The 25,701-nt window shown below is 52.5% G+C and overlaps 11 protein-coding genes across 11 annotated transcripts; 7 read left to right on the top strand and 4 right to left on the bottom strand.

The window, feature by feature from the left end:
- Window positions 1–681: 681 nt before the first annotated feature.
- Window positions 682–2,718, top strand: T310_4427 (Carboxylesterase; the record flags this gene model as incomplete). Its single annotated transcript, XM_013472714.1, has 1 exon — window positions 682–2,718. The coding sequence occupies one exon, from the start codon at window positions 682–684 to the stop codon at window positions 2,716–2,718; it is 2,037 nt and encodes a 678-aa protein (XP_013328168.1).
- An 823-nt stretch (window positions 2,719–3,541) lies between these two features.
- Window positions 3,542–3,973, top strand: T310_4426 (uncharacterized protein; the record flags this gene model as incomplete). Its single annotated transcript, XM_013472713.1, has 1 exon — window positions 3,542–3,973. One exon carries the CDS (start codon window positions 3,542–3,544, stop codon window positions 3,971–3,973), a length of 432 nt encoding a protein of 143 aa, XP_013328167.1.
- A 542-nt stretch (window positions 3,974–4,515) lies between these two features.
- Window positions 4,516–6,834, bottom strand: T310_4425 (Flavin-containing monooxygenase; the record flags this gene model as incomplete). The annotated part of the gene is made up of 9 exons (XM_013472712.1): window positions 4,516–4,655; window positions 4,721–4,949; window positions 5,023–5,273; window positions 5,342–5,380; window positions 5,439–5,510; window positions 5,561–5,657; window positions 5,716–5,898; window positions 5,963–6,087; window positions 6,141–6,834. 9 exons carry the CDS (start codon window positions 6,832–6,834, stop codon window positions 4,516–4,518), a joined length of 1,830 nt encoding a protein of 609 aa, XP_013328166.1.
- Window positions 6,835–8,952: 2,118 nt separating this feature from the next.
- T310_4424 (uncharacterized protein) lies at window positions 8,953–10,204 on the top strand (the record flags this gene model as incomplete). The annotated part of the gene is made up of 2 exons (XM_013472711.1): window positions 8,953–9,411; window positions 9,491–10,204. The coding sequence occupies 2 exons, from the start codon at window positions 8,953–8,955 to the stop codon at window positions 10,202–10,204; spliced, it is 1,173 nt and encodes a 390-aa protein (XP_013328165.1).
- A 647-nt stretch (window positions 10,205–10,851) lies between these two features.
- On the top strand, window positions 10,852–11,379 carry T310_4423 (uncharacterized protein; the record flags this gene model as incomplete). Its single annotated transcript, XM_013472710.1, has 2 exons — window positions 10,852–11,276; window positions 11,352–11,379. The coding sequence occupies 2 exons, from the start codon at window positions 10,852–10,854 to the stop codon at window positions 11,377–11,379; spliced, it is 453 nt and encodes a 150-aa protein (XP_013328164.1).
- A 227-nt stretch (window positions 11,380–11,606) lies between these two features.
- On the bottom strand, window positions 11,607–13,414 carry T310_4422 (GPI transamidase component Gpi16; the record flags this gene model as incomplete). Its single annotated transcript, XM_013472709.1, has 3 exons — window positions 11,607–12,421; window positions 12,553–12,995; window positions 13,053–13,414. The coding sequence occupies 3 exons, from the start codon at window positions 13,412–13,414 to the stop codon at window positions 11,607–11,609; spliced, it is 1,620 nt and encodes a 539-aa protein (XP_013328163.1).
- A 531-nt stretch (window positions 13,415–13,945) lies between these two features.
- T310_4421 (U1 snRNP splicing complex subunit (Luc7)) lies at window positions 13,946–14,970 on the top strand (the record flags this gene model as incomplete). The annotated part of the gene is made up of 3 exons (XM_013472708.1): window positions 13,946–13,988; window positions 14,089–14,153; window positions 14,440–14,970. The coding sequence occupies 3 exons, from the start codon at window positions 13,946–13,948 to the stop codon at window positions 14,968–14,970; spliced, it is 639 nt and encodes a 212-aa protein (XP_013328162.1).
- Window positions 14,971–15,764: 794 nt separating this feature from the next.
- Window positions 15,765–18,684, bottom strand: T310_4420 (uncharacterized protein; the record flags this gene model as incomplete). Its single annotated transcript, XM_013472707.1, has 3 exons — window positions 15,765–17,825; window positions 17,883–18,541; window positions 18,678–18,684. 3 exons carry the CDS (start codon window positions 18,682–18,684, stop codon window positions 15,765–15,767), a joined length of 2,727 nt encoding a protein of 908 aa, XP_013328161.1.
- Window positions 18,685–19,443: 759 nt separating this feature from the next.
- T310_4419 (uncharacterized protein) lies at window positions 19,444–20,262 on the top strand (the record flags this gene model as incomplete). Its single annotated transcript, XM_013472706.1, has 1 exon — window positions 19,444–20,262. The coding sequence occupies one exon, from the start codon at window positions 19,444–19,446 to the stop codon at window positions 20,260–20,262; it is 819 nt and encodes a 272-aa protein (XP_013328160.1).
- A 389-nt stretch (window positions 20,263–20,651) lies between these two features.
- On the bottom strand, window positions 20,652–22,450 carry T310_4418 (Uncharacterized protein; the record flags this gene model as incomplete). Its single annotated transcript, XM_013472705.1, has 2 exons — window positions 20,652–22,321; window positions 22,381–22,450. The coding sequence occupies 2 exons, from the start codon at window positions 22,448–22,450 to the stop codon at window positions 20,652–20,654; spliced, it is 1,740 nt and encodes a 579-aa protein (XP_013328159.1).
- A 365-nt stretch (window positions 22,451–22,815) lies between these two features.
- On the top strand, window positions 22,816–23,772 carry T310_4417 (Proteasome endopeptidase complex; the record flags this gene model as incomplete). The annotated part of the gene is made up of 4 exons (XM_013472704.1): window positions 22,816–22,839; window positions 22,908–23,092; window positions 23,148–23,566; window positions 23,645–23,772. The coding sequence occupies 4 exons, from the start codon at window positions 22,816–22,818 to the stop codon at window positions 23,770–23,772; spliced, it is 756 nt and encodes a 251-aa protein (XP_013328158.1).
- Window positions 23,773–25,701: the final 1,929 nt, after the last annotated feature.

The following is a 25,701-nucleotide window of genomic DNA, read 5'->3' as shown; positions in this document are numbered from 1 at the left end:
GATTTTTCTATTTGAGCGCAGCTACAAAAGTTTCGATTCTGACTTTTTATCTTCGGACAATACCTTGCAGCCTAAGTCCAATACATAGACATTTCTAGCAGCCTTATCAGCTTCATGAAAACTAAATAAATCTACAAAATCTTACGTCACTATCTAATTGCCTGACCTGCGATCTTACTAATTACTTTACAGGACATTTTGACACGGATATATTTCCGGTTATACAGGAGCATTTATCATCTGGCTAAATTGGTAAATAATCTCCATGACAGTTGACCAATCAAAGTTGATTCTTCAAGTGGGCTTACTCGTTATTAGTTCACCAAGATATCATCGCTTTTATTAGTTATTCTATTACCCCGTGGAGAAGAAACCAGGCACAAGGGGACTGCTGTGCCGAACGCCAGCATGCGGGGTGAGGATCTTCTGTGGGGATCCTGATATACCTGCCTAGCTTGGAACTGCTTGGCTGAGGGGTTATTGAACGCCTTAATGAGTACATATACATCACATTGATCCCCAGATCTTGTCGATAATCCGCGACAATGTTTACGAGAAACGGAGCAATGACCAATGTGCGATACATAGATGAAATCGAGTGTATGATACTGACCTCTTTATAATTGCATATATACCTGGTGGACGGTACTTGAATTTTCGTGCTTGAACTTCACGATATCCATGACCATTATCACTCGAGCAAGCATTGCTGCCAGTGTTGTGGCCTTTGCATGGGCTCAAGGCAGCACGGTGACGGTCTTCTTCCGCAACGACGGCAACTGGACGCGGCATGGCGAGCAGCCCAGCGCGCTCTTCTTCAACCAGCCCTCGACCTACGAAGACGCCGTCAGGACATGCGCATCGTACAACGAAACCCTGCTGAGCTGCAGCAGCTATGGTGACTTCTTCCACGAGTTCACCTACCATCAGTACCTTCACAACATTGACCGTGATCAGCTGCTGTGGTCGTCCTGCAGCTCCTCTGCCCCAACCACCTGGGAGGGAAATGTATCCCACGTACCGACAGCTGCTCACCCTTTGCTGCCGTTCTTGTGCACCAACAGTGCCCCATTCGTCAGCAAGGTCGACACAGACTACTCTGCCTTCCCTCGTGTCAAGACCCAGAGTGTCGATGGGACCACCTTCGAAGGCCTCCGCGACCACATGGCGTTCCGGTTTCTGGGGATTCCCTTCGCACAGCCGCCTGTGGGGGACCTCCGTTTCAAGTACGCGCAGCCGTGGAATGAGACTCACGTCGAAGCGACTCGCTACGGGCCTGCCTGTCTGCAGACTGGCTGGTTTGAAGGCAATTCGGACGGGCTGAACCCCTGGGGCAACAGCGAGGACTGTCTGTATCTCAACGTCTTCACCTCCACTCTTCCACTGTCGCCAGGTTCTGTCGCGAATGAGGACGCTCTCAAGCCCGTCATGTTCTGGATCCATGGCGGAGGACAGGTCTCCGGCACTGGAAGCGACTCGACCTTTGACGGCGCCAGCCTGGTCAGCCGCTCCGACGTCGTCCTGGTGACAGTCAATTACCGGCTCAACATCTTCGGGTTTCTGAGCCTGGGCGATGATGTCGTCCCCGGAAACTTCGACCTGTCAGACAAGATCGTTGCCCTCAATTGGGTCAAACAGCATATCGCCGCCTTTGGAGGCAACCCTAACAACGTAACCATCTTTGGCCAGTCTGCCGGGGGTGCTTCGATCATAGATCTGGTCACTTCGCCCAAGGCCAAGGGACTGTTTCAGGGGGCTATCGCGCAGTCCATCGGCGGCCATACCACGAACCAGAGCGCCGCAGCGGCCAAAATTCTCCCTTACCTGCAGCCGCTCTGCAACAACACGGGGGTGGAACGACTCCAGTGCTTACAGGCTCTCCCGGCCGAGACGCTGCTAAATATCAGCCAAGCCACCTCATGGGAGACGGTTGTGGATGGGATCTATATTACCGACCTGCCTGTGGCTCAGGTGAGCAAGGGCCGCGACGCAATCAACCCAGTCCATTTCATGACGGGGTACATGCCCGAGGAGGCACAATCCCTGTTGGAAGAGACGCTGGCACCGAATATCTCGAGCTTCAACGCGTCCCTGCAGACGCTCATTGAAGTTGGTCAGATTGACCAGGCACAGGCGGACGCGATCGTTGCGTCGGGGCTGTGGCAGGTTCCGACGGACTACAGCAGCGTGTACAACGCGAGCGTCAACATCGCCACAGACACGATCATCCTCTGCTACGCGATGGAGTTCGTCGAGGCGGGGGTGGCAGCGGACGCGTACGAGAGCCTGTGGGTGTACCTGCACCAGCGCGCCTACGGTCTGTCGTTCTACGACTACTACGACCTGTGCACGTTCCCCGTCGGAAAGCCCGAGACGCCGTACTACCGCTGCCACTCGGGCGACCTGTACGAGATATTTGGCACGTACTATCTCTTCGATCTCCCGCTGCGAGTGGCGGAGGACATCTACTACACCAACGCCGTGCAGGACATGTGGGCGTCGTTTGCGCGGACGGGCAATCCGAACGTCGATGACGATTACCTCGCAGCGCGGGGGTATCAAAGTACGCAGGAGTTTTTCTCCAAGTGGACATGGACGCAGTACGCTGCCAGGAATGATGGCAAGGGGGTAGCCAATCTCCAGTATCCGACGTCGTTCTACTCGACGCTGCCGGATTTGGCGCATTGCAACGTGCTAGGATTGAACGGGACGGAATAACGACACATGCGGATTGATTGTGTGAGGGATCTCAATTGTTTTTTTTTTTGGATAATTGACAATCTACTATCTCGCAATCAATCAATGCAAGCATCACCGCAGCGAACAATCATCATACTATACCACCGGACCTCTCGCCTTGAGTTACAATAAAGAAATCTCCCAAACTCAACATGTTAACAGATATATATATGTAGAAATAGTCAACTTGATTCTGCAAGTAGATAGCCCACGGCCCGTCTACTAGAGGATAAGCATCGCAAGCACTTACGTACAGTACATATCCAACGCCGGGAAGAGCGCTGCGCCGTAGCTGCTATGTAAAATTAGAGTGTGTCAGTAAATAAACAGACAAACAAACAACATACTAACAATAAATAATATTTATTATTAGTTATTGATTCCTCCATTTCACGGGAGTCCCCATCAATCAGCCTTGTACCAGTATGTACGTACGTACTGTACATACATACATACTTGCGTACAGGCACACTTTTCGGACCACTATTCCATACTGTTATTTGCTAATAATACAGCAGGCCCTCTTAGGCGTCCTCTGCGATTTGCCCTGCACGTATGTACCGTACGTACAGCTACTTACTTTTAATAGGTATGCTTGTTAGATTGATGACAATTACTACTGGCTTAATGGAAATAGCGCTGCTGCTGCTGCTCTGCTTTCTATCTAGTATATAAGTATACCTGCTTTTCTCTCATGAGCCTGGCTGTTTGTGTACTGTACAGTACCACCCTAGTCTATGGACGTTGATTTTTCTTTCTTTCTGTTCACTTATTTACTGCCTCACTTGTTTCAATATCGACTATGCTCGGACTCAAATCTTCCTTGCCTGCTGTGGCCTATCTCCTCCTCCTGCTGCCATCTTCTTCTATTGCCAGCGTTCTCCCAATCCGATCTCCTGATTCGACCTCCACCATTCATCCTCTGTCTCGCAGCTCAGGCACAGCCGAGTGCAACTACTACCTCATCCCGGGGAAATACCTGTTCAACGTGACCGATATCCAAGGCTGGGCCACAGACGACCCTTTATCGCAGCTGTACAAGTTCGAAAACAGCTGCGGCTACCTGACCGAGTGGGATTGGAACGTGAATGACGGCTCCGTGGCCTGGGCTTCCTTCGCTTTCCCGCTCCAGATCAACGTGGAATGTGTCGAGGGCGCCGTTGCTGCTGCCGGTGGGCCGAAGATTACTTGCATGGGCCCCCTTGTCGGCCCCCAGCCTCCTTCTGTGGTCTAGAAGGTCAGCTTTGCTGAGTTGAGCTCGATCGAGATTGCTGCTATTAAGCTCCTCAGCGAACTCTACCCGATAGAGTAGAACAGTGAGATTTAATTATGGAGTAGTGATGATAGTCGACTTGGGAAGGTCAGATCGATATTTGTCGTTGTTAGGGATAGGGTGTATCAGGGCATGGATTACAGCTGAAGTTGATGTTGATCTATCTACATGCTTAACCTCCACTCGTTTGGTTTCTTCCTTTCGTCAAATTAGGATTTTAGGATTTATTAGAAAGAGAGTGTTTCTTTTCTTTTCTTATCCTCGAATTGATTTGATCACAAGTACATAGACGAGCTAAGAGTTGAGTTGATAAAAAGAAAAAGAAAAGAAAGAAAAGAAAAGACAGAAGAATGACATTATCATCGCATATATACAACTCAGCTAAGCCCTCATTCTCATTCTCATTCTCATCTCATTCATCCATTCTTATATATTCGCTTTCTGCCTTTCCAGCTTACCATTACCATTACCATTACTGCTACCATTACCGTTACTATTCCCATCTATAGTATCGACTGACTGCCCCGACTCTCAAAGATCGGAAGAGGAGTTCCCAGCACCGCAGCCTTGATCTGCAGCGCCACAAAGCGCGAGAAATACCTCGCGTGGCCGACGGTGCCGCCCATGTACCAGAGACGGGGGTCTAAAAAGCGTCATATGTTAGTAGAGCTTCTTTCTTCTAAGAAAGATTGAGTGGGGGGCCCTCACGTCCAGATGGCTTAAACGCCCCCCGCAACTCGCCTTCGCTGTTCAGCCCCCAAAAGTCCTCCACGACGTCGGCAACCTCCGAGCCAAAGATCTCGCGCACCACATCGCGCATGTTACCCGCAAATCCGGTCGCGAAGACGATCACGTCGGCTTTGAGGTGGCTTCCGTCGCTGAATTCGAGTCCGTCTTCGGTGTATGCCACGGGGAGGGCGTCGGATTTTATCTTGATCTGTCGATAGATACATTATACGTGTTAGGGGGGAAAGAATCAAATCTACCACCACAAACAAATGAGATCTTACCAATCCATCCGCAATCTTCCGCGAGGTCCCAACGTCCATGTAATGTCCGCCAAACTTCTCGTGTAGCTGGTAGACGACCTCGCCGTATCGATCGACTCGGAATCCGACCCGTTCGAGGGCATCGAACCGCTCCGGCTCGGCAGCAGCCAGGTATCGCGAATGGAGTAGGCCGATCTGACGGCTCACAACGAGGGGGCTGGAGTAGGCGATTCGATCGGCGACGTCGGAGGGGATTTTGGCGTTGTATAATGCTGTCGATGTGAGTTTGTTTCTTAGAGAAAGAAAGAAAGAAAGTTTATCAACACAGGCGTCACCCTACCATCGGCTCCCTTTTTGTATGCTTCCTGTGGAACCACGTCTGAAATAGCGTTAGTAATCCTCACTGACAACTGGGTAGATCTGTCAATGGGCCTGACATGTTCGTCCCCGCTGCACCATCGTGACAGACTCCAGGCCGGCTTCGACCATGTCGTCAGCCACATCATGGCCTGCATTTTGATCAGTGAGTGTGCACTATGACAAGAGTCTGCTGACTTACCAGTATTCGCCGTCCCAATCACGACGCCATGCTTGCCTCTCCAGCTGAATGGATTCTTGTAGTCTGCAGAATGCAGAACGACGCCTTTGAATTTCTCCTAATCATCGTTATCGGTATAGAACCATTGAAAGGCATCCGTGGACGAATCAGCATACCCGTCCAGGGTAAGAAGGCATAATGGGCACTTGACACCCTCCCCCAACGGCCATGACTACATGTGAACATGAAATTGACTGCAGACAGTCACCATTGGCGTGTCGCTTTCGGAGATTGAGAATCCACTGCTTTCTTGACTCGTCCCAGACGCCGGATTCCAAGTTGGTAGACAGCCATACGTTCTGCTGGAAGTCAGCGTGCATTCAGTAGAAATGTGGACCCTGAAAAAGAGAACGGCTGTCTTACAATCCCATACTTCGCCACCCACTTCTTGTACCCCCTGGCGAGATCATGCTTGGTTAACCATTCGGGGTAATCCGGCGTAAAGGTTCGATCGAAAGGGAGATGGGCATATTCCCTCGTTGTGTGAACTGGTCATGTTAATTAATGAAAAACTCGACATTCAATAAGGGCGAGCTCATACGTTTAACCGAGTCGTATCGAAGCAGCCAGTTATCTCCCACTTGGTCATTTCGCTCGATAAGGACGTAGGACACCCCCAATGCCTGGAGACGGCCGGCCGTACTCAGCCCGGCCTGTCCTGCGCCAACAACCACGCAGTCAAAATGTTGCTCTCCATCCACGGCCTTGGGAAATCCATTCAGCTTGGCTGAATCAGACATCACTGGAGCAAGCTGATCGACATTGCCGTGATTCCCCTGCAACTGCTCGAGCACCGTACGAAGCAACCAGATCTTCCAATTGCCACTCTGGTCAGGGTCGGGGACCAAAGACAGAAACCCGTAGCAGGAAGTTGCGGGCTCATTCTCTGTCTCAAAAGTGAACGACACATCGAGCCAGCACACCTCCGGACCGGTTCGACGGACGTGAGCGGTCCCTGGGAGTAGGGCAAACGCTGTCGCCCCTCGCGAATGGCAGAGCTTCCTCCACACGGGGATAATCGAGACAGCGGAATAGAAGGTCCGCAGCGAACCTGTCAGGGCAAACGTATCACGCCAGAGAGCATCAGAGGTAAAGTCCTCGAGACTCAGGTCGTTGATGCGCTGGGCGAACGTGGTCGCAATGGCCGCGGGATCGACATCGTCTGGGATCTTCTCTGTGGGCAGAGTGCACGGAAGTGTCTCCAGCACTGTTTTCACGCTAGTAGTGACTGTCATGACGTTGTTAGAGATCTCAGTCTCGCTGTTCGAACAATATCCAGACGTCAATATCAGACGGAAGTATCACTAGACAACAGTCATAGCGCAGCGAACAACTTCACGCGCCGCCATCCGCCACAGGTCATCCTGCTGGCTTCTTTATCATCTTTCCGCATCGAGGAGACTCCACAAGGGCCTGGTTGTGCCTGAGCATGCTCACGAGAATAGTCAATCGACAGCTGGATGCGGGGGGATCCACATTCCGACCGGACGGTTTCCCCACATGAGGTTTCCGGCGAGTCCTTCGGAGGATATCATCGTATGGCTTTCTGAAGAACCGGATCGGTAAATCAATCGGCAGCATTGTATTAATTGAATTATATTAATTAGATGGGGTCAATGCGAGCAAGTGGGGCTGTCTGCGTGTTGAGGAGTTTCAGGGTAGATAGATAGATCCCCACCCAAACAAGTAATTCCCAGGCCTAGAAGGAATCTCATCAATTTATTTGTATTATTGGAAAGGCAAATACCTGATCATTTCTGTTCAACAGATTGTCAATTGGACTAGATGCAAGCACATAACCACAGATTGCCTTGGTTCGCTATGGCCGATGTAGCTCAGTGGCTTCATTTCTCTTGGGACGTTTGCACTATTTGCGCAAACTCCTGGGCCAGATCGCTAGGTTGCAGTACCATACTCTGAAAGACAAGGTGGACTTCCAGGGCAGCGAGGTTCAAAATTTCGGTTCTGGTGCTGCACATGTCCTGGAACTCGCGGGCTTGCCCTTTTGCATAAGTAGCCCTGAGACAGGGTATTCACCAACATCCTGGTATACCACTATTACCGGAACAAAAAAATTGTCCACTATACGGATAGTTTCCGGGCGACCTGCTTCCAGGTGGTTTGACACATGTTCAACGTAGTCACAGCTGTGGCCACATGGCAAGTACCCGTCAGGATTGTAGCTGGTGAGGCTGAGGCGATATTGCCAGGCAGGATTTTGTAGATACCCTCTTTCTCGAGGGGTCATTTTTCTTCCCTGAAAATGGCAACTCAGACCATCAACATGCCTGTCAATGCCAAAGAGACATCGCAGTTCTGAATGTTATTTATAATCGTAGTCACTGATCGGCGTCGTCTAGCCTGAGCGATCGGCATGACGTCGATCAAGCAAGGTTCGCATCATCGTCTGAGAACCAGCATATAACATTGTGATCTAGTCTTTATTAGTCGCATTCCAACGTGTAGAGAGGAAGATCATGATGTCCTTCCGTGTGGGGAAACTGGTCCAGATGATTAATAGATCTCAGTCCACCGCGGTCCAGATTGCGGGGTATTAACAGTCTGGGAAAGGAAGAGTCGAGGCGAACGAATCAAAGCAGAAGTTGAGAGGCGTTATGAGGTAATTGACACTTGACAGACACAATATGACACATTAGAATGCGCGAGTCTGTGGTTGTAAGTCCTAAGGCCTGGATTTAGGTAAGGCTGGTTGGCGGTGACAGCCGGCAGAATGGGCGTTCCTGCCAAGGGCGACGACTCCAGGCCAGCCAGACCAATTCATTCAATGAAGAGAGTGGATAATAATCTGGTTATTGTCTTTGCCTTGATTCTCTCTTTCATTATGTTCCACGGTGATCGGAGCCACGACTAGCAGCCAACTAGGACATCGAGCTATACCCCGTACTATTATTAGCCCTGTTGACCGCCTTTGGTTGCCACAATTGGAACGGCGCGACCGCGACACGACTGGCGTTCTTACTTCGAATAGAAGGCCCTTGCGTTCTTTATTCACCGGGATACTCCCTGCTGGAGCGTCAATACGCGATCCATTATTCAATCGCGGAAAACAAAAATTGGTGAATACGTGCACGGTACGTGGATTTAACTCGCCGACGAGCCTTGTCATTATTGTTTCGACCGCTGCGCAACCCCACCGCTCGGGGTCCCGCTTTGGTCTCCATCAAGTAGTTTCGAACAATTAACTCGTGCCTGGCTGCAGTGCGATTTTTGTGACTCTTTCCTGGGCTGGCGTGACGACGGAGCTCGAGCTGTGTTGTCGCATTGACCTGCGCGCATAGCCTGTCCTTCTTTTTCCCGTGTATCGTCTCCTTGATCGAGTCCAATCCGCAAACATGGCGGAACCTGTCGTCGACACGGTTCCTGTAGACGAATTTGCCCAGACCCGCGGTGCGGATGATCTATTCGACGACGAGATCATTCCCATCTCCGCCGAGCAGCAGGTGCAGCAAGTGGAAGATGTGCCCGAGGCAGAACAAAAGGTTGAAGGAGACAACGCGCAGGACGGGACGTCCGCGTCAAGACGACCCCGTGGTTATCATCGAGGAGGCGAGAGGGGGAGAGGCCGGGGGAGAGGCCGGGGAGGGCGCGGTGGCCGAGATGGCGGTCCGAAGAACGAATCTGGGGAGAAAGTAGATCAAGGGGACAAGAAGGATGATGGCCAAACTGCAGGAGAGAGTAAAGAACAGCCGGCTAAAGACACTGCGACCCCATCCAAACCATCAGGTCGCTCGGACACACCACGTGTCCAGGCCGTTCGGGGGGACCGCAGTGGCACAGGAGGCATCAAAAAGGTATGGACGCGCAGGACAGAATCCCCAGGCATCGCTTGGCTAAGTTACACAACGTGCATATATGACTGACATTGGTCAGCCCAAACTTACAGAAGAGGAACTCGCCGAACGCATGGCGGCTGCGAAGCTGACTGCGGCCAAGATCGCTGCAGCGCATGCGCGCGCAGAGGCAGACGAGGCATCATTCAAGGAGCGGGAGAAGCTTGCGGAGGAGAGGCGGCGCCAGGAATACCTGAATCGAAAGGCCATGGACGGAGAACGAGAGCGCAACCGACTGCGCAAACTCAACGCCCAGACGGGGCGCGAATGGGATGCCGACAAGCGAGAAGAAGATTTTACAGGCCGTCGCGGCGGCAGCCAATACCGAAGAGGCATGCACGGCTGTGTCACAGGCTTCTCGCGACGTGACAATGACGGGGCTGACCCTGCTGAGGACGGGTCTAGCTACCGGGGTCGAGGACGAGGACGTGGTGGTCGAGGACGGGGACGAGGCGGTCATCGCGGCCGAGGAGATTTCTCGAACCGGGAGGACGGTCGTGAAGCCAGCGAGACGGCCGAAACGACTGCTCCATCTGCACCAGGCATTGGCGACGAGAGCGAATTCCCTGCTCTTCCTGGGTCGAAGAAAGAGGGCGAGGCCGCTACAAACAATGCCTCTGAAGCTACGGCCAACGACAACAACACCAACCTATCGGCGCCCGATGCGCCAAAGGTCTCATCGCCCAATTCGCCCTTGTCACCGTCAGAGGGAACGTGGGCGGAGCAGATGGAGCGGGCACCAGAAAATAAATAAACAAATACCCCAGTTGTATCTATATTCCCCTCACTATATGCTTGTTTTCTATTTTTCGGGTTACGAGTTATGTCATGCGGCTTGAGTGATGGTAAAGGGAAGAATGATATATATCCTGTCAGTCCATGTCTATTTTTATAAAAATATAGATAAGATACAAGCTAGGTACAGTACATGTACTGTACATGTACCTTTTGGCATACGCAGTGGCAATGCGGAGTCCATCCTATCCTATCGGTTGTTTGCTCACGGTGATATCATCGGCCAGCGTTCTATCTTCCAAAACAAGTAGAAGCCAGAAACGAAAGATAGTGATTAAATTAAATTAATGTCATCATTCCATTTCGATAGTAGATTATCTATTATCGAACGAATCTCTTGGCGATATTAACGATATAATATAGTTCTCCCAGGTGAGTAATAAATAACCTTCATGATTTAAGACATCTATTCTGTATATCCTCTGGCTTTTTCGATTTCGTTATTAAGTTTATAAGATTATATTATTATATATTTATTGTCTGATAATGACCTACTGACTGTCAACCTCTACTGATCAAATCCACGCAATCAACCCTCTAGATCGATCATCTCCCCTCCGCATCAACTCTACTATCACTGCGTACATTACATACATACACTCCACCATGTCAAACCCGACCTCCCCAACGACCGGCGAAGACGTCGGCAACCACCCAACAACCTCCACAGCCGGAGGCGCCAGCGCCGTGCCCACGCCCGCCAACAACGCCGGCGGCGGCTCAGGCTGGGGCGACAAAGGCTTCCACAAGGGCGGAGGGACAGGCTCGCCGAATCCCAGCCAGGGCCTGGGCCACGCGCCGATGCCCAACCCAGCGGCCTCGTTCGGGAACTTCCTCGGCTTGCAGGAGCAGAAGCACGCTGCCGAGTACCATTCGGCGCATCAGTTCGAGCGCGCGGCGGGCTATGAGAAGGCGACGACGGAATCCGGTGAAGAGACCTGTGCGTCGGAGGATCATAGTTTTATGTATCATACCCCCGGTTGTCCGCAGAATTTGCCTGGGGCGAATTTTATTAAGGATGCTTGGGAGAGGTTAGTTGACTTCCCTTTCTGGGGTTTTGTGGATAGTGCTGATTGCCTTTTTCTTTTTTCTTCTTTCTTGCACAGGGCGACGAAGTATGGACGTGGTGCTTAGCGAAGAGAAAATATATGGGAAATGTTTGGATGAGACGAATATTGGTTGTCATTATCAGGTATACTTTCTACTGTACATATATATTCAAGCTTCAATCAAGGGTATCCATCTCTACTAGCTCTGGTATCTATCACTCCGTCTTCGCCGCCTTCCCAAATCGATCTCGTGCCGCTATCAACCGGCTCAAGAGCTTCGCCTTGAGACTGTATGTCCGCAATGCCGGCTCGTCAGCAGGCACAAACCGGCGCACTAGCAGATTGAAGATGCTTCCAAACCCCAGCGCCATCACCGTGCTCGTCAGGATGATCACGTTGTATGGCATGCTGAAGTCCGGCGTCGGCAACGGGAGGAGCAGACTGGTCGTGCGCAGGTAGACGGGGGGGCCCCTCCTGGTCCAGAAGCCGGATGATAGCCGGCGCCACGTTGAACCCCCGATTGGCGTCCGGGGGATACTCTGTGTACCGCAGGATAGTCTTCTCAATATCATAGATTAGCGTCACGGTCGAATCGGCCGGTACCGACAACACCAGCTCGAGCTGCGTGCCCCTCTGGCGATCAACAGCCGGCCGGTAGAAAATGTCCTTGATGATGGCCGACACCGGCGCCTGTCTGGGAACCCCGTCGTTGCCGATGACCGTCGCCTGCAGCGTGTGCAGATAGGGACGCATGAACCACGGCAGCGACTCAAAGTAGATAAAGTCCACTGCCTTGCTGCTCGAAGGATTCCTCAGAATCACCCGCATTCCGCCACGCTCCTGCCCGTGGCCGATGATGGTCCGCTCCGCATGCAGGACCGGCTGCTCCAGAGGCACCTTGGTCTGCACTTCCTCCTCGGGAAGAACCAGGTCGAAATCGTTGGAGCTGATGAGGCTGAAGCATCTGGAGACACCGTCTGGATTCTTCACTTCGAAGGCTTCCGTAGTAACAAAGACGTTCCTCTCATGAGGCACCTTTAGGCAGATGACTTTGTCTCCTGCTCCTTCGTCATCCGACAGACATTGCCCTTTGACAGGACGGCCAAAGACCTCAGTCAGAGTCCACCCTTTTTCGGCCTTTTTCTCCAACGGAAAGCATGTGTCGTCAGAGTGGTACGGCTTGGATGGATCACACACCAGCTGATCGGCGGGAACCGGCCGCGGAATCGGGTTGTCTGGAGGTCGTCAGTGACCATACATATAGAAGACATAGAGGTCAAAAGAGTCTTGAGAAGGTTCATACCCCGTGGTCGCTTAGACCGGTCAATGTCCAGCACCATATCGACCGTCTGCTCAATCTCAACCAAGCATTCTGGCTCACCGGGCGGGCACGTCGGCCGCACATCGATGGACATGCTTTGCCACGACGCATCAAACAGCTTGTGTCCATCAAAAAGACTCGAGATTCCCGCTTTCCCCTTGCATGGGAGCATCTTCAGAAACGGAGTGAGGTTCTCCGTACAGACGACTTCTCCCGGGAGGGTGCCATGCAGGAGGTGCAGCTGGTCGGAGGGAGCATGATCCCCAACGGGTTCGAATGAGACGACTGGCCGCGTGGTGCGAGTGGAATCAATGAAATTTAGAGATGCGCAGAACAAGCCCGAGAGGGACTGTGTCAGAGTGACCCATTTCGCAAAAGCCCTGAAAGACCAAGTTTAGGACGCATGGTTCCTGGAAGCATGGGGGAAACAGACGTACTCATCCTCGGACGGTGCGTCAATCCATGCCCACAGCTCTACCCCTGTAGCTCCCTCCTTGTACCCATTCCACGGTCTGGTGCCCCAGCTCTCCGCATCCCAGCGCCCGGTGGAGAAGCGCAGATGGAGCTCCTTGGTGTGAGCATGCTGCAAAATCTGGCCTAGCGAGCGGGGGAAATAGCGGAAATGCTGCTTCTCGAACGACGAGACGGACGAATTGCTGCGGAAATTGAACGAAGCTAGCAGCGACGAGCCGGGCAGAGGCTGAAGGTCGAGGCGCTCATGGTAGTCGGATGCTGCGTGGGTGCGGCCGGACAGCGATGCCAGGAGGACGCAAAGGACGGCGAAGAGGAGGAGCGTCATGCCGGCATGCTTCTTGGGGACGTAGCAGTGGTGGCTCCACCGTCGTTGGCCTGCTGGAATCAAGCACAGCAAGCTGCCTTGCTGAGATGGTTTACTGTCTAGATTGCTCCGGCCAGCGTTGCAGATGCGGACGCCGATCTGCGGGTCTCCCGATCGGGCTAGCCTGGACAGCAGTATAAGACAGCCACCTGCGCAGGCAAGAATGCCAGCAGAGTCTGAAAGAGCCTGATAGAGAAAAGTACGAATAAAGTAATAATACAATTCTGAAATATATCAATTCTGGAATTGGTTGGTATCTTATCTAGAGTGCAGTACTTGCTGTATCTCAGAGCTATACACCGCAGCTTCTGATTGGCTGCACAGGCGCTGCCGCCACTAGCGCCGTCAAGCTGAACTGCAGCGAAACGGCTTTTATACACCTCCGTCGACGCCAGAACACCAGAGATCTCCCTTTGGTAGCCAATCCTCATTCCCTGTCGTCGCATCAGGGCTGAGATTTGCTAGCTTAGTCCCGACTAGACTCCAGGCGCCATGGCGGCCGAACAGAGAAAGCTGCTGGAGCAGCTCATGGGAGGTATGTTCTTTCTCCCCGCAGATCCCTCTCCCCTCTTGCTTGCTGTATAGACATTTCATGTCAATGCGAGGAATGTGAACTGATCGTTTTTCGCCTTCAGCGGACCAGCTCATGGGCACTGGTGCCGCCTCCCGCAACGCGCAGCTCTCCATCACTGATCCCAAGGTCTGTCGCTCATACCTCGTGGGCACGTGTCCGCACGACCAGTTCACCAACACCAAGCAAGACCTGGGCCCCTGTCCGAAGGTCCACAGCGAGGGCCTGAAGGCCGAGTACGAAGCCGCTTCGCCGAGCGAAAAGGCCAAATGGGGGTTCGAGTACGACTACCTGCGCGACATGCAAAAGTACATTGACGAGTGCGATCGGCGCATCGAGGCCGCGCAGCGACGACTGGAAAAGACGCCGGACGAGATCCGGCAGACGAACAATCTGGTATGCTCCTTTCATCTAGATCTACTTTTTTTTTGTTACCATCTGGCTAACCTTGCCCCCTCGCGACCAGCTGAAACAAATCTCGGAGCTCACCAAGACGATTAACACGGGCCTGCTCGAGGTCTCTGTCCTGGGCGAGATGGGCTGCGTCTCCCAGGCTTATAACGAGCTGTTCAAGATCCGCACAGCCAAACACCAGAAAGAGTCCTGCGAGCGCGAGCTCAAAAACCTTGCTGACACGTCCGGCCCGTCGGGCCACCAGAAGCTGCAAGTCTGCGACGTTTGCGGTGCCTATCTGAGTCGACTCGACAATGATCGCCGGCTGGCGGATCACTTCTACGGGAAGATGCACATGGGATACTCTGACATGCGCAAGACGTATAAGAAGCTGAGCGAGGAGCTGAAAGGAAGGCCGCCGCCAGCCAGGCATGATGACGGTGGATACGGCGATGAAGGCGGCTGGGGTGGACGAGGTGGTGGAGGCGGTGGCGGACGAGGATATCGGTCAGGAGGTGGTGGATACAGGAAAAAGGGAGGAGGGAGGTGGTGATCTTTCCTTCCCTTCTTTCTGTCGTCCTATTTTTGTATCTGTACCTCTACTTGCATAGCGCAGGCGTTTGTTTCTTGTTGCTTTCAGAGGGTTTCTTTTTCTCGTTTCATATCCCTGATCTGTCTGTGTGTTTAATTGTTACGAGGAACCACAAGTTATTCATGCACCTACTTATTATTACGGAGTATTACGGGAAAGGGGAAAAAGAGGGAATAAAAAATGAAGTATTAAAAAAATGACTCAATGAAACGAAATGAAATGAATCAAAACTACTATAATATAATATCATATAATCAATACAGAATACCGTAGCAGACTAACAGTGGTATTATGTACACGCATATCAGACACAGATAATAAAAAAGTAGTAAAAAGGAAAAGGCGAAAAAAGAAAGGATAAAATAGGAAGAAAGAAAAAGGGGAGAGATAGAAAGGAAGGAAGAAAGAAAATGGGAGTAAAAAAGATACCGATCACGCGCCCTGAAACAGACTGAGAGAACTGAGGGTTACATGTAAATCACAAGCTCAAGCACAACCACACCCACAAACACAACCACACGCCACGGACACACGCCACGGACACGCGCGCAAAGTACATACACACATATAATATTAAAAAAAATTCCCGTTTCCGTTTCCATGCCAGTTAGGTCTTTTTTTTTTCTTTTTTTTCCCCCTTCCAACCAGGCTAGGCCCTTGCCTACCTAACCTCAGGTAGACAGCTGAACTGTCTCGAGAGAGTTTCTCCTTCATCGCGAGTTCTCAGTCTCAAAAGAAGAGTGTGGATTCACCACCTATCCAGACCGCTGTCCAGCTTGCATGATCGCCTGCATCAACTGCTCGTAGTCGTTCGCTGCCGCGGGATTGCGCGCCAGGATGTCTCGGACGACACTAAGCTGGGCGACGTCCGCATTTGGCGCCATCTGCAGAAGTTGCTCGATCGCGGGCGCCTTGGCTTGCGGTCCAAGGACGTGGGCAGCTGCTGCGGCTCCTACCAGTGGTGCTTGGGGTTGTTGTTGCTGCTGAGGCTGCTGCTGTAGCTGCTGCTGTGGCTGCGGCTGTGGTTGTGGCTGTTGCAGCTGTTGCAGATGAGGTTGCTGCACCTGCTGTGGAGCAGGAGGGGATTGTTGAGACTGGTACTGCGGGTATTGGGCTGCAGCAGTAGGATAGCCCGGTTGTTGTGGTGGTTGCGACTGAACAGCATTGTTATATGGAGGATGAGGAGAGCCAGCGAGAGTCGACGGCGCAGGAGATGCTTGCGATGCTGGCTTGACCGCCGGGTTGGTGTATTGGGCGTGCTGTGGGAGCGGCGTGGAGGTTAAGGGACTTGCGGCGGCCATGGCGTGGTTGTTCTGGCTGGGATGCGATGGGGTCGGTTGCTGCTCAGAAGGCGAGTTGGAGGTAATAATCTCGCTGGTCTTGACCACAAACACCGCCAGCAAGATCCGGTCCGGGGTCGGGTCTTCAATCGAGTTGTTCTCCAGCAGCTCGATGAACTCGGGTTTCTTGCTAGCACCGGCCTCGATGGGAATAATGTACGTGTCCTTGACGGCCGGCAATGGATGCTTCCCGACGACGCCGTACCGTTTGCGGTCCACGAAATAGTTGAACAGCTTGTCGAACTGAGCTCGTTCGGCAGGTGAGTCTGGCGCGCTCATCGAGAGCACCGTCACGTCGGTCGAGCTGCTGAACCGCAGGCCGCAGAGGTAGTTGCCGGCCAGCTGGATGTCGATCCGTCCGTCAACCAGCAGCGTTGGGGGCACCAGCTGGCTCCATGGGATTCTTCCACTGAGATCAGCGCCTCCGACATGTCTGGCAGAGGACGTGAACTCTGCCACAGGGTGCATGGACACTCTCCCACGCCAGATTATGCCACTCTCGTATTCCTTGGGCGAGTACGGTGGCGACTCTGCATCCTCATCCTTCAAAAGCTTGTCGATCTCTTCATCAGCCTGCACCTTGCCCGTGGGCAGAGGCTGATGGAGATGTACCGGTGCTTCAGGGAACAGTTGATCACCAGTGCCATCGGGAGAGTGAGCACGAGCGGTGCCGTTGAAGTCGGTCGCAGTTCTGGTCTCGGACGCCTTTGCCTCGCCGAATTCAGGTGGTCGCTGGACTTTAGGGCTGACACTGCGTGCAGCACCGGCGGTGCTCGGAGAATGTCCATCCGCCTCGAGGACGGCACGACGAGCCGCGGCGGACGAGAAGATGGATTCGGATGCGACGGCCTGGTTGTCGTCCTCAACCAATTCCTCGCCCTTGTGTGTCCGTCGGATGCGAGGCCCTTGTTCTTGCACGATGATATGCTGTTTCTCGGCCTCCCTCTTGATCTCCGCATCCTTCTGCTGCAGTTCCTCACTTGCCATGTCCTGGGTGCTCATTGTAGACAGGGTATTAGGAGCCAGGCTACCTACGAGCAGGCGATCCCGTAGAGAAGTATTCTTCTTTACGTTGAACAGGATCGTCCGCAGTTGTGACTTATAGGGTTCATTGGGTTCTCCAGTTCCGCCGCATATATTCAGATACATGGCATGCTCGATCGAGAGACCAAGCGGCCGTGCGACATCCTCCACTGATTTGCCTTCTGGTAGCTGGTAGGTGCCTTGCTTCTGGGCCTCATGAATCTGATCTACAAAGAGCTTGACTAGGGCATTGGCACAACTCCTCCGAGCCGCGTTTCCAATCTCCTCCGGAGTCCCTGCGACCTCGGCCGTTGCTTTCTCCGTGACGGAGCCTTGACGAGGCGTGGGTTCAGCAGTGCTTCCTTTCCGGGCCTGCGCGGGAGACGCCCGTTTATCCTGATCCGCCACCTTATTGCCCTGGACTGACACTCTTTGCTGCTTCTGCTTGGGACCCTGGACACGTATATTAGCCATGTCTTGTATGCGTGGCGGGCAATTATCGTAACTCACCGCTTCGGGTACTGTCGACTCTTGGTGTTCATCAAACTTGCGCTTCTGCGTGCTCGATGGCGGAGGCTCGCTCGTCACGACAGTTTTGTTTTCTTGAACAGGCGTCTGTGCTGCAGCAGGAGCGGCGGCCGGAGGAGCAGGAGTGGGTGGAACAACCTCCTTGTTCCCCTCGACCTTAGTAGCATCGCTCTGCCTGGCACCGCCTCTCTTGCCCTTCCTGCCTTTCCTCCGTCGGGCAGCCTTCTTCTCCTCGACTTCCTGCTGCCTGCGCCTGGCAGCCTCCTCCCAAGGCTTCTCCCCACGAGCAATCTTCTCCAGGAGAACTTGGTGGTTCTCGGGCTTGCATATCTCACAGAAGTATTCCGCCGGCTCCTCGCCCTTTGCGAAGGTAAGTCCCATGCAATCGTTGTGCTGCCATGCCGAGCACTTATCGCAACAGATCATATCACGTTCAATGTCTTCTTCTTCCTCATATTCGCCACAGATACATCGAATGATCTCTTCTTCCTCGCTCGGGGCCGGTGTGGGTTCCACGGAAGGTTTCGGCGGCTTTTCTTTCGGCTGGGCCTTGGCCTTGGTCTTCTTGGTCGGAACCTCCTGGAGCAAGTCGAGGTTCTTGTGTTGGCCCTTCGTGGCGCGTCCTGACCTTCGAGGCTCCTCTGTTTTCACGTGGTCAGCATCATTTTCCAGTAGATAACGAATTCATGCCCACCCAAGTAGCGCCACCAGCGGAACTGATCGTTCCCCATGGAACGCCCCTGGGCGTGCGGGACAAAAAGACAAAAGACGGCTTACCAGTCATGGTGGATGTGTAATAACAGAAACGCAATGGTACTGCAAAGTTCTACGACCCGTTGTAATATCAGACAGTTGGTTTGAGCGGGATGCGCGCGCTAACCAACGGTCTCTCTACGACATCGGGTTGCTAAAATACACAAATCGGAAGCCTGGACGTGGTATGGTAACTCCAGCGTACACGAAGATTACTTCTTCAACACGTTTTCTGCGAGCTATCCACGCGTTGACTGCTGGTGCTCGTACCCACGTCGCGCTCCAGATGCGAAACACCGCCTTTCCTTAGTCACGCGAAGGTCAAATCTTGGCGTTCTAAGGTGGCGTTGGGTCAGAAGCCCAGATGGCGCCTCTACAACAGCGGGGTTGAAGAAGCTATGCGAGAACAACCCGGAAACTGAAGGAAGTAGTGCGACAGTAGCGCTGTGCACAGCAAAATGCAATGTCGGTTGTTGGCGTGGATGGAAGGAGGGACAGAATGATGTTGAAGGAGATGGAATTTAAGTCGCAGGCGTGACCAGACGGGTTAGCGCGGCGCACACGTGACATCGCCCGATGCGGAGAAATGCACCAGCCACACTTGGCTCCCAGAACAGTAATTACTAATGCGCCACACAGCTGCATCTCGTCATAGCGCGCGCTTCTCGGTGCAGGAGCTGAGCACCTAGTTCAACAAAGGGACGATCTAACTTCCTACACACTTCTTGGTCACTACTTTTCCACTTTTCTTTTCCTAAGCATACTTTCCAAGGAATATTTACCTGCGACTATGGCAGACGTCCGATCCCTTCTTCGCAACGAGCTTGCCGCGCGTGGAGCCGCACCCCAGACAGGGAGTACAGGAACTCGACTTACCAAGAAACGAAAGATCGAATCCATCGATGACGCCGTGCGCAAAAAGTCGCGAGCCGCTGGGCCGAGTCCTGTGACGCCTTCTGCAGAAGCCAAGCCCTCTCAGGCACCCAAATCAAATCTGCCAGAGAATGAGGAGCGAGAACGAGAGGCTCTCGACGAGGAAGAAGCCGGGCCTGAACTTCCTCCCGAGGACGAAGAAGCAGAAGAAGCAGGAAATGACGTGAGTGGACCGACAGCAGCTCCGTCAGAAGCCCAGGTGCCTGCCTCTTCAGCACTAGCCACGAATGGTTCTCAAACAATCGACGAAGACGAATGGGCTGCCTTCGAACGCGAAGTTGTCGCGCCCACTCGCGTCCCGCAAGTTCCTGAAGCCGCTATGGCACCTGCCACGATTTCCGCCGCGCCCGTTTCTGCAAAGGAACTGGAGGAACGACAACGCAAAGAGAAAGAAGAACTCGCCAGGGCCCGAGAGGCGGACGTTGAGGGAGAGAAAGAGGACGCTGCGCGTCATCTCGAGGAGGAATTCGATGAGATGGAGCAGTTGGAAGAGCGAGTGAAGCGATTGAAGGAGAAGCGTGAGGAGATCAGAAAACGACAATTGGAGGAGGATCAGCACGTCGATATCGATGCGGCTGCCCCAGAAGAAGAAGAATCGACAGAAACCAAGCAGCAGAATGAGGAGAGCGAAGAGGAAGAGGAAGATGAGGACTGGGATGACTGGAGGTTCCGATAGTTATTCTATGTGGTAACGATCATGCTTTTGTCCTGGATATTTTTTTTTCACCATTCCAAAATCTAAAGGGTTATCAGAGAGAGGTATTAGGGATGGAGGGGGGGCGGAACGGGAAAAAAAACGAAGCAATAATGAGGTTTCTGGCTTCCAGTTCGGGGATTCTTCTATGTACCGTGCTCTCTATATATGTACACTATTGATACCCCTTAACTTAGGTACCCGTTGTTACCATTCTTGGAATATTAAAAACTTAATGAGAAAAAGGAGGGATAATCTTTGAATTTGTTCTCAATCGTGTTTATCGTTTCGTATTTCATTATTATATATATCGTATTGCAGCACATAACCGCTTTCCCTTTCATATACATACAGTACAACGTGAGGTCATATCAAAATTCGGGGTTCACTCTTTGCCTGGCTCCTCCTCCTTTTGGTCTCCCCTCATCCAATTCCATGTAGCTCTTGAGACCTTCCTTGCCACTGATCTTCATCGCCTGCTCCAACTCGGCCTCCCCCTGTCGCAGCAGATTCTTTCCGCGCCTGAGGTCGCTTCTCTGCCGCCGTTTCTCCTCCTGGACCTGTCGTTCTCGCTCTGCGAGAGCCTTTTCGCGCCTTTCCCGCTCCTGTCTCTTTCGTTCGCGCTCTTCCTGCTCCTCAACCGAGAGATCGCCGGGCTGTTCCTCTGGAGGAGGTGGTAGGGTGGAAATGTATGCCTCGATGAGCGGGTCACGGATTTTTGGTGGCAGAGATATGTATCGGATATCGGTCAGAATCATGGGTGGGAGAGCTGCAACGTTCGAGGATCGATTCAATTGCTGCAACGGAACGGATTTCAGCAGCGCTGAGAGGTCCGATTTTCTGGTGCTCTCGGGAAGTTTTAAGCGCGAAATGTGCTCCCGGTAATATTTTTCACGATCCTTGTCAGATAGCTGCGTATTCTTCATCTCGGGCTCTTTCCGGTACTTGCGCTTGAACTCAGGCCAGTAAAGTTTTGGTGTAGCGTGCTCCTGCAGGAACTCAAGATACTTGATCCTGGGGTCCTTTTTCTCCTCCTTTTCCTTGCGCTCCTTAAGTTCTTGGATACGGTCACGGCTCCAGGCCGACCACACCTCGCGTCTCCTTTTCATGTTGGGCAGGACAGTATATCTGCTGTCGTCAATGATACGACCCTCCTCGATAACTTTCTCCCAGGTCGTGAATGGGTTGATCTGGTAATCGTCGAGTAAGTCTCGGAAAAGCGCCGTGGCATCCTCGTCCGTCAATGGAAGTCCCTCTGCACCTTCTTCCCATCCCTCCTCGCCAGGCTCACCATACTCGCCAGGGTCTAAACCGTATTCCTCACCCATGGCGGCAAGCTGATATTCAATGTCCTCTTCATTGAACTCGATTGGCTGATCTTCACCAGGCCCTTCACTCTCAGTCCGGAGTCTTTTGCTCGAGTGCTCTTCCTCCGCTTCGCTATCTGTAACCTCAACCTCTTCGTATTCATCGCTTTCTTCACCATGTGCAGCCGTGTCTGCTTCTGCGGCTTCTGCTTGTCGCTCGGCAGACGCTCGGCGCTGTCTTCCCTCTGTGTCTGGAGCTTGTGGTTTTTGTTCTTCTTCCTCTTCGCCACGTTCTCTCCTTTCTCTCTTTTCCCGTTCAATCCGATCGAATTCCACCACAGCCTTTAACACATGCTCGGGAAATTTCCAATAACTCTCGTTTGTCTCGGGATTATGTACAAATCGGCGTCCCAACTTTGTCTTCACTAAGAGCCAGGGCTCACAGCCTGGAATTGGGTGTTTAGACTTGGGCCTATCCTCCGGTTGCCGGTGTCTGCGGTCGTGATAGTCTCTGTCGCCACGGCCTTGAACATGTGGACCTGCGCCATGATACGCGCCTCCAGGACCAAATTCAGACGGTCCATATGGTGTAGAGGAGAACGGCGGAAGATTGCTGGGCGCATAGGCAGGGACTGTTTGAGCGGGGGCTGGTGGCGGTTCAGGTGCAGTCGTCTGTGCGGTTGGCCTCGTATAGGTTGATTGCTTAGTCTCAGCGTTGTAATAGTATAAATGACCTAAAGAGCGCCGTCAGCGGTGAAAACAAGACGCCGATAAAAAGGAAGCTTAAACTGACCTGAAGGAGCTCTATGCTCCGTCCAGCCTGGAGGTAACGGAGGCGGAGGAGTGTAGGTAGACTTGAGCATCCCTTATTGCAGAGCAATCCAAGCCAGAGAATGTCGTCGAGGCCAATTGCGACTGAAACCCAGATATGCGTTGCAGTGGTGGAACGGCGATGCGGCGGGTGCAGGAGCTCTGATCTATGACATTATTTTTGTATGGCGCGGGTCAGCTGGAGATCTGGACGGGGCCGACCTTGGCCGGCGCTGGGCGGGACGCGCGACACCGAGTTGCCTGGCCCGTCCAAAGCTCAGCAGCACAGCGATTACAAGGTCCAGCTTGCTCTCGGCCAACTCTTCTGCCCTACACCACATTCCTTGGTACCACGCCCTGGCTGTTAAGGCTGGGACTCTCATTTTCTATCCTCAGTTACTGAAAAGGGGTTTGCATTATGTCGAGGCGTTACGATTCAAGGGTATTGTCGCCCTGTCCTTCCCTTGTTGCAAGCTTGAGCTAATCTTGGGACCTCGCTGTCGGTGACAGACTACAATCTTCTCGCCTGAAGGGCGTCTCTACCAGGTTGAGTATGCTCTCGAAGCCATCTCGCACGCCGGAACAGCTCTAGGAATTCTCGCGAAGGATGGGATCGTTCTTGCTGCAGAGAAGAAGGTCACCAGCAAGCTGCTGGAGCAGGATACGTCCGCCGAGAAGCTTTACATAATAAACGAGTATGTATATTTGGTAAAGCGTTAAGCTTGCACTGTGTGACTGATCTGGCAACAGCAACATGATATGCGCTGTCGCCGGCATGACTGCAGACGCCAACATTCTCATCAACTACGCCCGCCAGGCCGCTCAGCGATATCTTCTCACCTACAATGAAGAGATCCCGTGTGAGCAGCTTGTCCGTCGTCTATGCGATCTGAAGCAGGGATACACCCAACATGGCGGTCTCCGACCCTTCGGTGTATCGTTCATCTACGCCGGATATGACCCGCATCGGCAGTTTCAATTGTACCAGAGCAATCCCAGTGGTAACTACGGAGGATGGAAGGCTACCAGCGTTGGCGCCAACAACGCAGCTGCTCAGAGCCTTCTGAAGCAGGATTATAAGGAGGATTGTGATCTGAAGGAGGCATGTGCCTTGGCGGTGAAGATCTTGAGCAAGACGATGGATTCAACGAATCTGAGTAGTGAGAAGAGTGAGTGATGCCACCCTCCCTCTTGTGCCACCCTTTCCCTTATGTTGGCTCGAGATGCTGATAGGTGCTCCTCTGCAGTTGAGTTTGCAACCGTGGGAAAGACCAAGGATGGGAGGATCTACCACCACCTCTGGGGCGCTGAGGAAATCGACGCCTTGCTGAGACAACACGGCCTGGCCAAGGAAGAAGAGACTGAAACTGGATAGACGAAGTGCAATGAAAATTTCTGTTTCCGCCCCTCGTATCGTTCGCGATTTCGAGATGTAATGTCTGGATCAGAGCCTCCCTCCCTTGCAGTCTGAGAGGTGAACTATTTAGCATGCTACCAAAATAAATTGTATTCATCGACGTCTACAGCGAGGATCATTTGCTGAGATATATCCCGCGAAGTCTGGATAGATCAAGGCATGAACCTTCTATAGACGTATCAACTGGAGCGCGTCTGTTAGTAGTGACGTGGCAGTCAATGACAGCCTCAATTGCAACAAATGATCGCATTTATCGCCTGTTGCTTGCTCACAACTAGTCCATCTGAGAATTCCAGGTCGATGAATCCTTGTCAATGGATCCACGTACGTTTAATTTCTCCCGTCGGCGGTAAAATTTACATTGCTAGGTAGACTCTGATAAAGCTTCAGAGAAAACCTAGGCTTCTTGAATTCTGGTCTACGCCATCAAAGAGCCCGTCTTTAGACAATCTTTCTTCCACCAGGAATGCGGGTTTCAATCCCCATTCAAAAGTTGCCAGGAATCAATATATCCTTTTAGTGACACCCGCCAGCAAAACTTGCATTTGCCGGCTCCCTACGCGAGCTTGTGCTCTGGACGATGTGGACGATGGGACATCGCACAAAGTCCAATGCTTGGTGGGCCAGGTTTCCGACAATTGCAGCGGAGTAATACGACAAAGAGCGAAGGTGTGTACCAACGCCAATTTTTGTCGATATTGAAGAAATCATAAGAGAATACTCAAAGCTGATCACCATAATTGTCGTCGAACAATGTCAACAATGGCTGCGCATCCACGTGACCGCCAGAGACTCACGTGGCGCCCTCCAGATCGTCGATCGACGCGGAGTGCGCGACCCACTACTCCGGACTATTGCTCTGCTGCGACATGCCTCCTCCGCGTCTCCCTTCTCTGACTTCGTTCTGCTTTCCGCCAATGGGCCAGAAGACTTGATATGTGCAACAGTTTGATGCAGAAAACAATGAGAAAGAGCTCAGCACGGGTTTACCGCCCGTCCTTTACAATAGGCGCCGACTTGGGGTCGACTATTACTTGGGCGACCCGCTCGTCGGTGCGAAGGGCGCTTACAAGGGACAATTCTTCAATGAGGAAGCGGGACGAATATGAAACATAACACAGAAAGAAAAACGCCATTGGAAGAGATTGCTTTTGAAACTTATTATGTGACAATTCCTCTGAAACCCCCTTCCTTGGCCATCCACTCCGTCTCCTGGGCTCTCCAGCGATTTGGCGTGCCCGTTGCAATTCAAAACACAGCGGGGTTGAGATGTTTGACATTCCCACAAGATGTCATTCACGAAAGGCAGAAAGAAAAGGAAACAAAATCGTCATCAAATTGCAATGGAAACAAGCGCCCAATCATACAATGAAGATGCAGCTTTTCCTGCGGATGATGATGCTTCTGATGTCTGCACCACCCCCGCTCCACAACTCGCCTCTCAGGATAGTGCATTCCGTCGACTCTCCCGTTCATTCTGAAGCTGGCAGATTTCTCTGTCGAGTTCCTTGATGATATTCTGTGACTTGGCCATGGACGCCACCAGGTTGCCTCCCTCGCGCCTCCAGCGTTCCAATCGTTCCATTTCCGCGCTGCGGCGGCGATACTTCGTCTCGATCTTCTCGCAAAGACGGCATTTCGAGGCTTCAAACTCCGTCATGTTTACAAGTCTCATGCCACACGTCTCGCCAGTCCGGTATTCATAGTTGCACTGGTGGGCGAAACTGGTCCAGCTCCAGTCCCCGCATGCGAATCTCTTCTGGTTGTAGAAGCACATTCCTTGCGACTGCGTCAGCGTCGTAGTGGGATTGGCTTTTCTATGATCACACCTACTGGCGAGTGACAGAAGGTAATCGTTTCAGCCTCTCGTGAAGATCTTATTGGCTA

The sequence above is a fragment of the Rasamsonia emersonii genome, assembly GCF_000968595.1.
Source record: "Rasamsonia emersonii CBS 393.64 chromosome Unknown ctg1118621760112, whole genome shotgun sequence".
In the NCBI taxonomy this organism is placed as follows: Eukaryota; Fungi; Ascomycota; class Eurotiomycetes; order Eurotiales; family Trichocomaceae; genus Rasamsonia; species Rasamsonia emersonii.
The sequence above is the reverse complement of the archived record's forward strand: the minus strand, read 5'-3'. Positions and strand labels throughout refer to the sequence as shown.